We start from the raw sequence: 16,153 nt of genomic DNA on the forward strand, positions 1-16,153 counted from the left end.
ATTTCTGTCCAGATATAGAACATCGATCCCTGTCCTTGTGTGCCAGATTAAGGGTTTGTTGGGAACTCAAGCTTTCCACATATAATGCAATCATCCTGACTCTGAAAGCCACTTACTATAGAGCAGACTTTCTAAAAGCAGAGTTCTGCTGTCCGGCTCCCCCTGGGAGGCTCTGGGAGATGGGAAGTGTCGGTGTCTGTAAACTGAGAGTGCCCTGAGAGTGGATTGTACTAGAGGTATTGACGCTGGTCTATTCCTGTTCCTCTCCAGGGTTGCCGTCGTCTCCAAGTCTTTTGAAGGACAGACGAACAAGACGGAAGAGTGGTACGGAACACAGTACAAACAGGAATCCATCTCCGATGAGGTCATCAAGGTGAGTGCAACTTTCACTCATTTACGAGGTGGGTCAGTCAAACTGCCTGCTGTGGTTCTTTTTGATGCTATGTTACTAGCTTCATCTGAGCCATAAGAACTGTCAGGTCAGTTTTGTTACATTTTGACCTTTTTACAATGGACATATTTACAAAGCAGCTTTATAGCACTGAATGAACTATAACTGTAAGATGTATTCAGCCATCTCTCATTGTTCTGACTGTACCAGTGTAGCTGGATTTGGGGTTGTTGGTAAACATTTAGTGCAGTTTCCAGAATCTAAATATTTTATGAACTGGATGATTTCACTAGCCTAATGCACCTGAGATTTAACTCATGGTTACAAGCAGCAATCATGTAATGAGGGAAAACTTCAGTGATTGCAGGACTAAAATATGAAAAACTCATTCTAGGAACAGACTTGCACAATCCATTTACTGAATTACTATGCAGCAGGCATCAGTAAATGGCAGACCTTTTTCCAAATCTGGTCCAAGCGACAGATCCGTGACCAATTTTCTGGTAAATTAATGAGGATAAATAGCATTCATTGGGTGTTGTCACCTGCCCCCCACCCCACCCCAAAACTAATCAGTCATAGCAATAGACAACAGCCAATCCAGTTAATACAGCCAATAAAATAACTTGTTTGCCCTGTGTGGCCAGTTTGCTAGAGAAAGTTAAAGGGACGTGAGTCTGATGACAATATGGCTTGCTTCAAAATAAGGAGGGCAGATGTGCGGGGAACTGAACAGCTAATATTGAAGGGACAAACCAATTTATGTTCGTTCTTCTGACAGTCGGTTCTATACCAATGTGGCTTACATATTCTGAAAGCATTAATTATCCCGTAGGTGACATTTTGAAGCACCATTCTGAGATGAAGCACAAATCTTTTGTGCAAACCTATCCAATGAAGTCCATGCCGAGGCCGTGCAAAATAACCAAAATGAGACACGTGACCCAGTATGACGGAGCTATCTGACACTAGTACGCACTAGTTGCAATAAGCGTCGAATCTAAAAATGGCATTGCTATATTATATAGGTCACACCTGATCACAGGTATAACACCGGGGGGTGGGTGGGTGGGTGTATAGCTCTGAAACAGGTGGTCTGGGTCACCACAGATGGTGCCCCTGCCATGGTAGGATATGAGAAGTGGACCTACAGAATGGATGAAATAGGACAACCCTGATCTCATAGCTTATCACTGCATCATCCATCAGGCAGTTTTTTATGCCATTCTGTCAGAAGAATTTGCTGAAGTAATGAAGTAAACACAATGAAGAAACTCCTCAACTTTAGGGCATCCACATCCCCTCAGCATTGCCTGCTGAGGGAGTTCTTGAAAGATGCTGAGGCAAACACCAATGACCTGCTACTGCACAACAGTGTAAGATGGCTGAGCAAAGGCAACGCATTGGGACGTTTATGGGACATTCGAAAAGGACTTGCAGCTTTCTTGGAGCAGAGTCAGAAAGCAACACCATTTTCTCCATTTATTTGTGTTTTTGGCAGGATAAGCATAAAATAGATATGGTTGCACTTTTGGTTGACACCACATCACACTTTAATAAGCTCTGTTTAAAGCTGCGGGGCCAGAATGATTTTAATTTGTGATTTTGATGACCACCATTTGCTCCTTCCAGTGTAAGCTGGGTGTTTTTCAAAGATCTTTTAAGAAGTGTGCAAAGTTCCCAAAAGTGCAGGAACAGATTCGAAATGAAAGATGTTTCTCCGTAGGTTGACTTCATAACCCACTTGTTTAGAAACTTCATTTAAAGGCTTGACAACATCAGTCTTGGGTAGCAGCTTCTCCCCTGAATGCAGAATCCTCTCCTCTTCAGAAAAGTCAGAGGTGGGAACATGCTGGATTTCTACAGCTTGTTCACCAATCTGCAGACCGATGTTTCATTAAGAGAGCATTTTGAAGTAACTGAACCTGCTACTTTCTGGCTTCAGACTGTTCCCAGGTCTAACTAAAATAGCAGTACACACTTTGATGCTCACAGTGGAGAAAGCTGACTCTCAGCTGCAAGTTGGTCAAAGACAACTGTACTGTTCCAGGCACTCCTCTGAGCACCTACATGTGCTTGTGAATTCCATCAGCAGCCAAGCATCTAACTTCTGGCAGAGCAGTCACATGCCCATTTATCTCACTAAGAAAGGGAGTTGGAAAAAAATGGAGAGAAGGGATTGTTCAAGGTACTAATTGCACCTTTTCTAAAATAGAATCTTGTCTATCTTGATTTATTTTTACTTGACATGTAGGTCTTGCATTCATTAAGCTATGATTACTTTTATTTATGTTAAAGATTGCTTTTTTTTTTTACTATGCAATGCTATACAGGTTCATAATGTATATTTGATGGATGTAGTTGGTGGTTATAATTTGGACTTTGAGGTTTGGATCTTTGCTGGGAATAGATTTTAGCTGGACCTCAATAATTTATTTTACTGAATACCTCCATTATACACCCTCTCTTGTGGCTGGCATTACAATACATTTGAGTGTCTGTGCAAAACTTTAGTTTTATGTTATGATTTTTTTTAAAAGTACATGGTTTTGGCTAGAGAATTGTCATTGACGAGATGGGGAAATTGGTTTTGTGTTGGCAGACAAAAATGTCTGGTATGGGCATACAACTTGTAAAACCTTGTTTGCTGCTTATATGTGATGTCTGAGTGAAGCACTGTAGCATGTGATGGCACCTTTTAGCACCTTCTCTGTTGACTACATCCCGAAATTACCTGTGCAGCTGAGATTTTATTGAAAATCAACACGAAGACTAGAATATTCAACATGAAAACTAGTAGAATTTTTGTCTGATTTTGTTTCATTTGAATCGCCGAGTTAAACTTTGTTTCAGAAATGGCAAAATGCTGACCTGAACGGCAAGTTCAAGCTACCCATGAAAAATGAGTTTATCCCCACCAACTTTGAGATATATCCTCTTGAGAAGGATGCCCCGGCCTACCCCAGTTTGATCAAGGTACCTTTTCTAAATGAATTGTGGTTTGCAAAGTATTTTGGGGTTTATTTTGACATGTCTGAGCACTTGTTTGGCCAGCATGACTGAAGTGATCTCAGCTCTGTTCATGTGACTGATGGCAGAAAGCCCCTCTTACTACACAGTTACTGTTTTTAGGTGACTTTTAAAGGTTTGCACTTGTTCTTTCTGTAGGACACAGCGATGAGTAAAGTGTGGTTCAAGCAGGATGACAAATACTTCCTGCCCAAGGCCTGCCTGAACTTTGAGTTCTTCAGGTAAGCACTCAGAATGGATCTCTCTTCATCTGGGCTGTATCTCAGCTACCACTGTTGTCATTAGCAGGTGTTATTGGGAATGTTGTGTTTTACTAGAATCCTTTGCTTTTATGGCTTGCCCCACATGTTGCTAATCTGATGCATGGATAAAAGTAACATTTTCAGTCAGAGAGAAAATCAGTGCCGTTGACGTGTTCTAGGTACGTGACGTTAAAATGGTCCAGTTAATGCCCCGTGATGGAGAGAGCCATCCACTACACAATTAAGCTTTTGTATTTCTTTTATGAGCTTGTATGTTTCTATGATGAGCCGTTTTGGAATTTTGTAATGTTTTCAAATGTCATTTTGTGTGGTTTGCTCTCTTTGAATGTGGTGCAATGCTTCCCTGAAGTCCTTATTTCCCTTTAGCTATCCTCCTGCACCGCCGTTACCCTGTGGTGGCTAAAATTTCTTTGCATATGATGGAATGAAGAAAGTTCTTGCAAAATGAATATATCAGGGATTTTCACTAAGCCACTTGCAGATATTGGTTGTAGCCCACTAATATGTTTGGGTTGATTATCTCCCCAGCCCCTTTGCTTACGTGGACCCGCTGCATTGTAACATGGCCTATTTGTACCTTGAGCTGCTCAAGGACTCCCTCAACGAGTATGCATATGCAGCCGAGCTAGCTGGCTTGAACTATGATCTCCAAAATACCATCTATGGGATGTATGTAAGTATCCAAATAATCCTCATCGTTGTTGCATCATCCCACCCCATGACCTCCGCACTCGGTTCCCCTTGTCGCTAAATTCCAAAGCCTTCTTCCTCACCTCAGACAGAGTTGATCTGAAAGTCTTTAGAGTCTGAATGTGTGTCATTTAATTACGGATAAAGTCATACTTGAATTTGTTAACTCACGGGATCGCATACAAATAAAGAAAGCAAAGTTGTTGTTTTTTTGGTGCTTTTATGGGATGCTTCTAAAGCAAGACCTCCTTCCATTGTGTCGTTGCTGTCTACAGTAGCTGTTGGTTAGGAGTAGACTTGTAGGTAGATGGTAGTTGCTGCCCTCGTTGGCCTTGCCAGTATTCAGGCTGCATATACATACTCTTTTAAATCTCCTCACACTCACTCACCCACTCTCTCTCTCTGGGGTTTTTTGTTTTGTTTTGTTTTGTTTTTCCATCTGTTCATCTGTTCTCCATGTTGTCTATTTTGGATGTCAAGTCCACTTTTCTCAACAAACATGCCTCTGTTTTTGTTCTGTTTCTTTGTTAGTCGCTACCTATATGCTGACCCCCTCCACTGCAACATGACCTACCTGTTTCTCAGGTTGTTGAAGGATGATTTAAAAGAGTATACATATGCAGCCCGACTGGCAGGGCTGGGCTATGGCACAGCCTCAGGAATGAATGCCATCCTTGTAAGTATGGTGCCTTAATTAGCCGTTCCCCCTTCCTGTGTGGAAGGAGGGGCAGGGTGCAGGGGCGGGAAGCATGAGGCTTGAGCGTGTGCTGAACTGACGCGTTTTCCAACTTTTCTGCCTACGTCTCGCGTCTCAGTCAGCATGATGGGTGAAGCGTGAAACTGCCCGTACAAGCTAGGTGCTTCTTCCCAGCCCAGCTCGAGGACCGCTGCAGTGTACCGTAGCTCCGCTAGCGTGCCTTGTTGTTGTAGTCGGTCACGTTGTTGCAGAGGTCAGCGGGTGAAAGTGACTTGCAGGCACTGCCCTTCACAAACAGGGCTCGGGCATTGCTGCTCTGAATAGACCATGTTTACCTTCATTTCAGAGTTTGCGGTGACAGATTTTCATTTCATAGATACACACTCATGAGTGTAACACAAGCAGAGCCGCTCAAGAAAATGCTCGTTTACAGGAGCTGCAGCCGTTTTGAAGCTACTGTTGCACACTATTCACTAAAGTGTATTGACCTTTCATCTGTACAGAAGGATTTTGCACAGGAACATTTAGTACACATGTTAATCTGGTTTCTTAGGTTTTTAAACATTGTCCTATAAATGCAGGATATGCATTGTGTTGGAAATAAGGTACGTGAATAAAGCCTGAATGAACTCTATTTGAAGTCTGTAATTAGATTTAATATTTTGTTGTAATTAGGTTTAATATTTAGCTTGTGCTCTAGTGTTTACAGAAGCTCAGGGATAGAGATCAGTTGTTACAGCTTAGTGGGTATAACTAAAATGGTAATTATGTTCTTGTACTGACATGATCTGCTCTGAACACCTGAATAGACCCATTTCAGAGTTTGTGTTGACAGATTTTTGAGGGTGCGCTCATGAATGAGTATTCTGGGGTTAAGAGAATTTCCAGGTGACTCTTTCTGGTTGCTTATTGATTTTAAGCCGTTTGATTTGTTCCTGCTTCAAGGCGGTCACGTGTTGATCATTCTGTGCCTAGTTCGCGATTAAACAAAAATGGCAGGATGGACAGAAGGCTGCAATCACTGTACTCCAGATCACATTTGATTGTCAATTTTATTGTAGGTTCACAATTCTAAATGAAAGGTAATGGGGTATTTGTTTTATGGTGCATTTTATCTGAAAATCAAGACTTCTTTACAATTACACTTCGCCCTCTTTCTGTACTAAGCTGAAGAGACTCTGGTCAAGGGAAAGAAGTGAATGGCTGTCCTGGGAGCTACTGAGCACGCTCAGCGAGAATGCAGAGGGGTGGTGTGAGTGGCATGTGCTGCGTGAGGTGCTGAGGGTTTGTTCAGTTATTATTAGTGATGTTTGGAAGCTCTCAACAAGTATCCTGAGATTTCATTGAACTGTCTCTTTTGGCTGTGCTAAATATTCATTATATTGGTGGTGGTGTATGAAAAAAGGATTCTCTCTCTTCCCCAGAAGTTGGCTAAGGCCTATTCAGTTAACCTTATGCACACTTCTCAGCTGTGTGTGTGTGTGTGTATGTTTTGGAGGAAGGCATCTCTTGGGGCTGAATACAGTGATTATTTTCTCCAAGCTGCCAGAATGCGAGGTGGGGTTGGTTGTTGGGGCTGGCAGCATTTCCTGCTAGTTTCATATCTGCAGTTGCAGCGTCATCCTTTAGGGCCCAGCTGAGGTCTGTCCATCCTGAGCTCACCTGCATACACGAGCGCTCACACGCTTGACTTTGCCCTTCTGTGCTGACTCAATAACACTCTCTCTCGCAGCTCTCAGTAAAGGGCTATAATGACAAACAGCACATCCTGCTCAAGAAGATCATTGAGAAAATGGCCACGTTCGAGATTGATGAGAAACGCTTTGACATCATCAAGGAGGCGGTGAGTAGCATGTACATCCACACGGACGTGGGGCTGGCATCGGCGGCACACCGCACGGCTGCAGCTCGGCCACCTGTCCCACACAACTCCACCTCACTTGGCTCTATTTCAGGGCAGACTAGGTTGGGCTGGTATTGAATTATGAACTTTTCTTCCGAAATGTCCTCACACACACCCAAGAACCTCGCCTTTAGTGTTGGAATATTGTAGCTGACTCAGCATTCAGAGAGCACTCAATAAATCTAGGATTACTGTGGTAAAGCTGCAAACTCAGTGCTTTTAATTGAAAGAAGATCCTGCACAGTTTAGATTTAATCCTGATCCAGGTTTCGAAAGTGCCACACCAATGCATACATTAAGTTGATTCTAATTTATATCAAATTGGATTTTGTAATGAACACTCAGGCTCATATAGTTTAAGATATAATCAGGGTTTTGTATTTGAAGGTTCTTGATTATTTCACTGAACAGAAGGAAATGTTTGTGTAGGACAGGAAGCCTGCATGTTCTGGGGCTCTCTGGGCTAGCTGTCTACCTCTCTTTGAGAAGAAATTGAATACATTCCTTTGTCCAGAGGAGGTTTTACAGTGCTGACTATATTTCTTGCTTGGTCTGACTCCAGTATATGAGATCTCTGAATAATTTCCGTGCGGAGCAGCCTCACCAGCATGCTATGTACTACCTGCGTCTGCTCATGACTGAGGTAGCCTGGACCAAAGATGAGCTGAAGGAAGCACTGGATGGTGAGACATGCAAACACACTCACTCCTGTGCTTGCACACATACTGTCACGTGAAGTACGTACACAGTTTAAAAAAAGCATGGTGCCTGCTCTTAACAAACTAATAAGCTAGCAGATGTTGCTGCTTAAACCAGTGACTTATTTATAAGTTTCGACATGTTTTCGTCTCATGGCATTCTCAGCGGCATTCAAAATTGGTGAGTACATGTGTCGCTAAAAATACTCACACAGTCAAAACGAATACTAACAAAGACTCAGATGAACAGATCAACACGAGAAATACAGCCTGTTCAGATGTATGCATAAATGTTCACATTCTCCAGGGAAAAGCTGTAAAGAGAGGGAGAGGGAAAAGAGGCTAATTCCTAATTATCTGGTGCCAAAAATATGAGGTTAAATGTATAATTCATTCCTGTTGGTGCCATGCTGTCTAGAATCCAAAAATCTTCTCGTTTTAAAGTCGTCTTGATGTCCCCACCTTTTCTGCCAAGTGTTGACTGTTTCTGTACCAGTACATTTAAGGGCTTGAAAATGACTTGACTCTATAAAGTGGCCACAGGCAATATACGGTCCTTTTCTCCTGATAAGGCTCTTTTGTTCAGATTAGTCTAGGTTTTAGTAGTTTTGATATTTGCCCAAAGTATTTTGTTGAGTATGGACAAAATAAAGTCTAAATACCATTCTTGGAATTGCACATAATGCAACTTTTCCTCCCATGACAAATGTAGGCTTCTACAGTAATTGGACATAGTGATATCTGGCCTACCTTTAAATAATGCTAATAAATAAAGGTTTATTTTGTTTGCCATGTTATTGGAGTGAGTGATTATCGTGCCTAGATCACTGGATCTCTCTGAGGTCTTCAGAAAGACGGCTTTAGATGTGTGTTTCTGGGGCGAGGTTTAAGATTTCCAAAACGCAGGAAATGAATTATTCCTCTGTCTGGAAGATCACCCACTACTGGATAAATCAGAAGCCATGCCAACTTGGCCTGGCCAGGCCACCTCTGCATATTTTTAAGACATCTGCAAAACTTCATCAGGGGACCTGCAGGTAGCTCGTGCGGCTGTTGCTATCAAGGTGCACGCGTCTGCCGGTAGGAAGAGACTGGACAAATCTGACCTACATAGGAGATACAGCAGGGAGAAGCCATTCCAGTCTAAAACGAACGTCACAGCAAGAAGTTTGCTGTTGAATGTCTAGGCAAGGACCAGGACCTGGAACGATGTGCTATGAACAGATGGGACAGAGCTAGAGTTGACTGGCCACAGTACCAAACAAAAGCGCACACAAATGTCTAGAAATGTCGAGGTTTGGGGTTATTTTCCTGGCCAGCATGCAGTCATAGAATTGACTGAAAAATCACTTTCATACCAGAGAGTGCCAAAGGAGAATGGAATATTTTGTATTTTCTTTTTTTAAATAAATGATTGTAATGTGGAATATCCATTGCTTTACTTAATAGAACAGAACTTATTTAACTGTACATTTAGTTTAACTTGAGATCAAATATTGATACCTACTAGTGTGACCGACAATCTCTTAATCATAACTGTATGAAAATGAGCTTAACCAAACCATAAACAAAGACCTAAGAATGCTTTTTTGGGAGAAGGTACACATGCTGCTCGCAGGCAAACCTTTTGATGACTGTGTGCTATACCAAGGTGATATGGTTTAAAGATTCCAGACTCCAGGAAATCTAAAAAAAAATACCCCCCAATGACCTCTTATGTCTCCATCTGTATCACTAAGAGCAAGGGTTTGTCAAACATCCAGAAGCCTTTATTAAGCACTCTGAACACTAAATACTGAACAGAGTGTTTTGAGGTTTCGCCTCGGAGTATACTTTTAAGGTCGGGCATATCAGTGTGTTGGGCTTAACACGTCTGTCAAATGTATATCCTGTGTCCGGGTTGGGTATGCGATTTCGCTGGCTTGATTGCAAACGCTGCGAAGATGTGCAGCATCTTCTGCTCCACTACTCCCCTTTTCCAGCACCAGAAGCGTTCTCCATCTGTCTGCCTCTGTTGGTTCTAATCTTGGCATGTCCGTCTGGGGTCTCACTTTTGCCATTAGGTTGTTTTAATATCGCGCTCTCTCTCTCTCTCTCCCTGCTCCTCTCAACCTTTTTCTTCTTTCCTCGTTTGTTGTGCTCCTCGTCTGTCCTGTTGATCATCCCCTGCTTCCCGACCGTCTGTGCTCTCTGAATCTGGGTCAGACGCACCATGAATTTAGAGTGGCCGTTTCATGCGACTTGGTGCTTACATGCGTGAGGGAGCAGCGGGGGGGGGGTTATTGGCCTGGATCGCTGCTTTACCTTGATAATGATTGTGAATTGTGTGTCTGAATCATTTTCAGATGTCACTCTGCCCCGCCTCAAGGCCTTCATACCTCAGCTGTTGTCACGGTTACACATTGAAGCCCTGCTTCATGGCAACATCACCAAACAGGTTTGTTTGAAGCATTTAAAGGTGATTGAAGGTTAATTTCTATGGAGTTTGGGTGTACGTGTGGGGAAGGGTGGTGCGTGCGTGTGCCGGAGACAGAAAAAGTCAGCATTACAGCGTAAGCAAGAAGTAGTGTGAGACAGCGTTTTCTGTGCTTTGCAGAAGGTCCCCTGGTATTTGGCTGACACGCTTTCACCCCCTGATCCACATAAATAAGTGAAAGCGGAGCCGTCCTGCTGGAACGCTGTTCTGTCCTCTAGCTGTTAGCTGAGCCGACATCATCTCTCAGCCTCGTTGGATCTGCTGATGAAATCACTTCTTATCTGAACCCAGCTAGGAGTGTGTGCATGTGTGTGCATGCATATATACATCAGTGGAGGGATATGTGCGCACAGGGGGATGTGTGTTGGTGGCTGAATTGAAAGTACATTCAACAACTGTAGTGTTAGTATTTAAGTATTATACTATATTTAGTATTCATAGTGTTTTTCATAGGTCTATATATGTGTATATACTATCCAAAGTTCTGATGGATCTTAAACTGGGAACAAGAGAAAGGGCATTTAAAATATTTGACACCATATTGTACAGGCTGTCCTGTATGTGTCATCAGTTACAACAGAATATATGAATATCCATAAAGAACAGCTTGTGAATTTCTCTTTTATGTTGTATATAAAAATATACGCTCACCAGCCACTTTATTAAGTACACATTGCTAATACCGGGTTGGACCCCGCCTTTGCCATAGAACTGTTCTTAATTACTTGTGGCGAAGGTTCAACAGGGTGCTAGAAGCATTCCTCAGAGCGTTCGGGCCATATTGACATGATGGTATCGTGCAGTTGCTGTAGACTTGTTGGCTGCACATTTTGTGATGTGAATCTCCTGTTCCATCACATACCAAAGGTGTGCTATTGGATTGAAATCTGGTGACTGTGGAGGGCATTTTAGTGCAGTGAACTCATTTGTCATTTTCAAGAAACCGGTTTGAGGTGAACTTTGTGACATTGGCACGTTATGCTGCTGGAAGTGGCTATCACATGATGGGAACATGTATATCCATCTATATCTCTTTGTTTTCTCTCTCTGTGTAGTCTGCTCTCAGTATGATGCAAATGGTGGAAGACACATTAATTGAGCACGCTCACACCAAGCCCCTCCTCCCAAGCCAGCTGATTCGCTACAGGGAGGTACAAGTACCGGATGGTGAGTGAGTGTCTGTCTGTCTCGCTTGTTCTCTCTCTCTCTCTCTCTCTCTCTCTCTCTCTCTCTCTCTCTCTCTCTCTCTCTCTCTCTCTCTCTCTCTCTCTCTCTCTCTCTCTCTCTCTCTCTCTCTCTCTCTCTCTCTCTCTCTCTCTCTCTCTCTCTCTCTCTCTCCAAATGTCACAAATGCTCCTCATATATCCTCCCTGCAGGACCACTGTAAAAGATATACACACACAGCTGTGTACCAGACTTTAAGGGGTAAAAAAAAATAAATAGTTACCCCAGCAAGGGGGCCATCACTCTTCAGAACTATATGCACTCCTCTGTATTTCCCTTCCTCGCTTGCACGCACACAGTCACACCTAAAAAGGTTCCAGCCCCTTGTTATTGTGGTGCTTCATTCTGAAAGGAAAAGCAGGTTGCCATTACCAATAGTGTGGACACAGAAACAAAGAAATGGTTCAATGATATATTTTACATTTAAAATTGATAAATGCATAACATTACTGATGGCTGTTTAAAATTTCTCCCCAGGGCCTCAGCGATTGAAATATTCAGCATGGATGTTTGTTGGTATTTGAATCCCAGTTCAGTATTAATTTGTCTTATTCACCTATTTATGTAGTGGAGCATGCTGGCTATGTGTTTGACACTGACCATGCAGTGGGGCGGGCTAGTGGCTCCACAGCTAACGCGGATTATCTTGGTGTTTGTTGCCGAGGGAAGGGCTTGGGGCTGCTGCCCTCTGTATCAGCTCCATGCTGTGGTTGGCACCAGCACTAACCCAGCTCCTCATGGCTCAGGCTCACACACAAACTCTGTCTTACAAGCATAAGCTGTGAGCTGAATGTTTTGCTGCATATAGCTCAAAAGTGATGCTGTGTAGGAGCTCGATAGCACAGCACAGTCGGGCTCTTCTGAAACTTGACCACTTGCCAGTGTTAGAAATAGAAAAGCTTAGTGAATTTCTCATTTTAGCTTTATATTAGCCCAGATCCTTCAATGCAGATTTTTTGTTGCACTTACTTAAAACTTAATTCATGTGAATGTCAAAGGTTTATCAAAGGTCCGTGCTCTGTGTGTGTGTGTGTTTGTGTCTGTGTGTGTCACGGCTCCCGTGTCTAAGTCCAGTTCTCTGTGGTTATCAGGTGGCTGGTATGTGTACCAGCAGAGGAATGAGGTGCATAATAACTGTGGCATAGAGATCTACTACCAGACCGACATGCAGAGCACCCACGACAACATGCTCTTGGAACTCTTCTGCCAGATCATATCCGAGCCTTGTTTCAACACACTGCGCACCAAGGAGCAGCTGGGTTTGCACCATGCACACACACACCACACTTAAACACAGCACACGCACTCCCACTGTCTATGCATGCAAACACGCACAAGTATTGCACTCTTCATCGTAGCATACCATGGGAGCAGCATAGCCTGGCCTGTCCAGCAGTCGTCCACAGCTGAGCGTACCCCTCCACCTGTCCCCTCTGCCCAGGCTACATTGTGTTCAGCGGACCCCGCCGGGCCAACGGGGTGCAAGGCCTTCGCTTCATCATCCAGTCCGAGAAAGCGCCCCACTACCTGGAGGCGCGGGTCGAGGCCTTCCTCAAGACCATGGAGAAGACCGTGCAGGACATGGTCGAGGAGGCCTTCCAGAAACACATCCAGGCCCTGGCCATCCGCCGTCTGGACAAGCCCAAGAAGCTAGCAGCCGAGTGCGCCAAGTACTGGGGCGAGATCATCTCCCAGCAGTACAACTTTGACAGAGGTGAGGGCTTGTTTTAAGGGAACTAGGAATGGGTTAATGAATTTCTCAGTGCTGGAGTTGTGATTAAAGTGATGATATTACACCCAGTCAGTCCCCAGGCTTAACCTGACATCTACCCCAACAGACAACATTGAGGTCGCCTACCTAAAGACTTTAACGAAGGACAACATCATGCAGTTCTTCAGGGTAAGTGCCTCAGCTCCTGATTTAAGTAGCAGCAGAAACAGATAGTCTACACTTTAAAAAGCAGCATTGCTGTGTTCTGGAAGCCTTGTGGTGAGCACAGGTAGCATTTCACTGATGAGAGAGCCGCTTCCGCCCTCCTCACTTAGCTCCCGTTGCCTTGTGCGTCTCGGGGGGGGAGAAACCATTCTGGAACCCATTATATTCTTGCCTAGAGGTGAAGCTGGCTTTCCTCTTCCGTGATATTTCATTCATTTACATCGGAGAGTGCAACAGGGTAGAATATGTTAGGACTGTCGTAAATCTTGCTTTCTGTTCCTCGTGTTTCCATCTCCTCTGTAGGATGGGTTGGCTATAGATGCTCCTAAGAGGCACAAGGTGTCCGTGCATGTCCTGTCTCGGGAGATGGACTCCTGTAAGTGTTTCAGAGTTTGAGTGTTTGGGAGGAGAGAGGGAGATTAATGATCACATGCCTGCGTAGATTAGTAAGGAGATCCATTACTACGGTAAATTTGCCAGTGCTGTAATGCTTGTGTTTCAGGCCCAGTGGTGGGTGAATTCCCCGCTCAGAACGATGTCAATCTGGCCCCTGCCCCTTCCCTGCCTCAGGTAACGTGCCTGACTGGCCTGCATTTCACATATATTTTCATGTGTTAAAAGTTTTGTGTATGTTTGAAACTTGTATGGAAATTGGCTAAAGTGTGTGTATGTATGTGTGTGTGTGTGTAGCCAGTGCTTATCCAGGACATGACCGAGTTTAAGAGGAGTCTGCCCCTCTTCCCACTTGCAAAACCTCACATCAACTTCATGGCTGCCAAACTGTGACCTGGCATTAGTAACACCATCTTCTCAATAAGAGTGTGCGGGGGGGGGGTGTATATGAGAGATCCAGCAGAGTCATACCGGTGGTGCTGTACCATGTTAGCTGTGCTCTACATTTTAGGTCAGTCACTAAGGAGCTGCATAAACTCACTTAGGTTAGGATGTCACCTGTTAAACACATTGTGAAGACTGTTTTAGAATATTCAAAAATGATCATTTCCTTTAATCAGGAATATTTCATGCAGGTTTTGAGTGTTGACCACTTTTGAGTGTTTGGTCAATAGAAGGTTAAATCTTTCATTTCAGATATGCTGGAGAGATTTTTCTTTACTTGTGCTTGTTGAAGGCAGTCAACATTTTGGCAATCAATCCTTTTTTTTTTTTAACTTACCCAGACCCTAGAAAATGCACTGATATCATTTCTTATTCATGTGCAGTTTTGAAGTCTGTCAGAGCTACATAGATTAAAATAAGGATCGCTAAACTTCAGGAGCTGCTATCTCTGTTCAAAGCTTATGAGGTATGCATTTTGTACTCTATTTATTACATTTACATATGGGGAGAAAAAAAATAATGAATTGGGTTGTAGTTGTTTTTATAAACATTTTGTTGATCTGTCTTTGTCTGAGCTGCACATATCGCTTAGCTGATGGCTCCCAGGTTAGCCACCAAGAGAGTCTCTCGCTTAGCTGATGGATTTGCTCTCTCCCTGTAACCTCTCAGAGAGGATCATTTGAACCGTATCAGTCAATAGTTTATGCATGAAATGTTGAGCTGAATGCAGGGGTGAGTACAATAACACTACAAGTGCGTAGGCATGTGACATTGGAGTAGCTAGAAAGGTTGGCGCCGCAGCACGATGTAGCTTCTCCCCAAGTGTTCAGGCTTTGTACAGGGGGGGGAAACCAATTGGCATTACTGAAAACATCTGACTTTGGGTAAAGAGAGAAAAGTGTTTAATTGCCAGAATGTTGAAATTATTGAGCCCATTCACCCAAAACTGTATCACTTGTGTAGGAAATTTCTGTACTGACTAAACATTTTGGCCTTAAGAAAACATTTTAATTAATAATCAGGTTTTTAAAATCTGACTTTTTTTTATTTGTACTAGTTCAATGTTGGGTTGCTTTGGAAGAACTGGTTTAGAATTGATGGGTGTTGGTTTTTATCAGATTGCTTTTTTTTTAAGGGTGATGTTGCAAAGTGGTCTGCTCAAGGTGACTCCATTATGACTTGTTTTTTTTTTTTTTTTTGGTTTTGTTTTGTTTTTTTTGTTTGTTTTTTGAGGTTGAAGGAGAACTATGATAAATAAATAATTTTTAAATATCATTTTCTTTTTGTTACTTTTCTTACAATTTTTCAAACACTTAATACTTATTAGCAGCGGAAGCGTTGTAACCGCCCACTTCCCACCTCTCTGTGGGTATGTGTGGATGTGATTAATTTTGTTTGTGCATGGGAGGTTGGTTGGTCACTAGCCGAAAGTTCTGGCTTCGTGTGACCGATGGTTTTGGCTCTGAGCCTTTCACACCAAAAAGTTTCTCTCAATGGATTTCTTTCATTACAATGCTGCTGTTTATATTCTAAATTCAAGGTTACGGGGGCTCAGAAATGAACATGCTATATACCATGTTGCTCTTCAATGTGGTTTAATGAAAATAACTTGTGTTGCTGGGCAAGTAATGTATTGACAAAAATATGCACCCAACTTCATAAGCAATAATATCACAGGCTGTATGGACAGTGTCTTAATCTGTATTGGGGAGTTGCTGTAGTTCACCAGCACTTTTGGAGCAAGATCCTACATGTGCTGTAAAGTCTCAATCGGGCCCATGATACTACAGAGCATTTCCAAGCTGTTTTATCGGTGTTGGTATTCTGTGCATGGTGCACGTGTTAAGCATAGTCAGGTACTCTTGTGATTTCATCTCAGGTGTTGACTAGCCTTGCCAAGCCAAACCACTGCAATCCACTATTTTTCCTATGGCAAGAAACTGCTTTATTTTGATCTGCTGGAAGTTCTCAGGCCTATTGAGTAAACTGTAATGCTGCATTTTATAGA

At 43.0% G+C, this 16,153-nt stretch overlaps 1 protein-coding gene across 5 annotated transcripts in view; it reads left to right on the forward strand.

The window, feature by feature from the left end:
• ide (insulin-degrading enzyme) overlaps window positions 1-15,207 on the forward strand; it is a 28,401-nt gene extending 13,194 nt beyond the window's left edge. For 2 of the 5 annotated variants that reach the window (XM_027014108.2, XM_027014114.2), the window contains exons 12-26: window positions 271-373; window positions 3,245-3,367; window positions 3,560-3,642; window positions 4,213-4,357; window positions 6,804-6,914; window positions 7,537-7,657; window positions 10,018-10,109; window positions 11,204-11,315; window positions 11,850-11,888; window positions 12,464-12,631; window positions 12,814-13,086; window positions 13,211-13,272; window positions 13,612-13,684; window positions 13,811-13,878; window positions 13,999-15,207. In XM_027014108.2, the coding sequence (XP_026869909.2) occupies window positions 271-373; window positions 3,245-3,367; window positions 3,560-3,642; window positions 4,213-4,357; window positions 6,804-6,914; window positions 7,537-7,657; window positions 10,018-10,109; window positions 11,204-11,315; window positions 11,850-11,888; window positions 12,464-12,631; window positions 12,814-13,086; window positions 13,211-13,272; window positions 13,612-13,684; window positions 13,811-13,878; window positions 13,999-14,094 (1,669 nt within the window). In that variant the 3' untranslated portion in view covers window positions 14,095-15,207. Of the gene's footprint in view, window positions 1-270; window positions 374-3,244; window positions 3,368-3,559; window positions 3,643-4,212; window positions 4,358-4,905; window positions 5,051-6,803; window positions 6,915-7,536; window positions 7,658-10,017; window positions 10,110-11,203; window positions 11,316-11,849; window positions 11,889-12,463; window positions 12,632-12,813; window positions 13,087-13,210; window positions 13,273-13,611; window positions 13,685-13,810; window positions 13,879-13,998 lie in introns of all 5 variants that reach the window. The other 3 variants (XM_027014109.2, XM_027014110.2, XM_027014111.2) reach the window with 3 other exon arrangements.
• The last annotated feature ends 946 nt before the right edge of the window (window positions 15,208-16,153 follow it).

The sequence above is a fragment of the Electrophorus electricus genome, chromosome 11 (assembly GCF_013358815.1).
Source record: "Electrophorus electricus isolate fEleEle1 chromosome 11, fEleEle1.pri, whole genome shotgun sequence".
NCBI lineage: Eukaryota > Metazoa > Chordata > Actinopteri > Gymnotiformes > Gymnotidae > Electrophorus > Electrophorus electricus.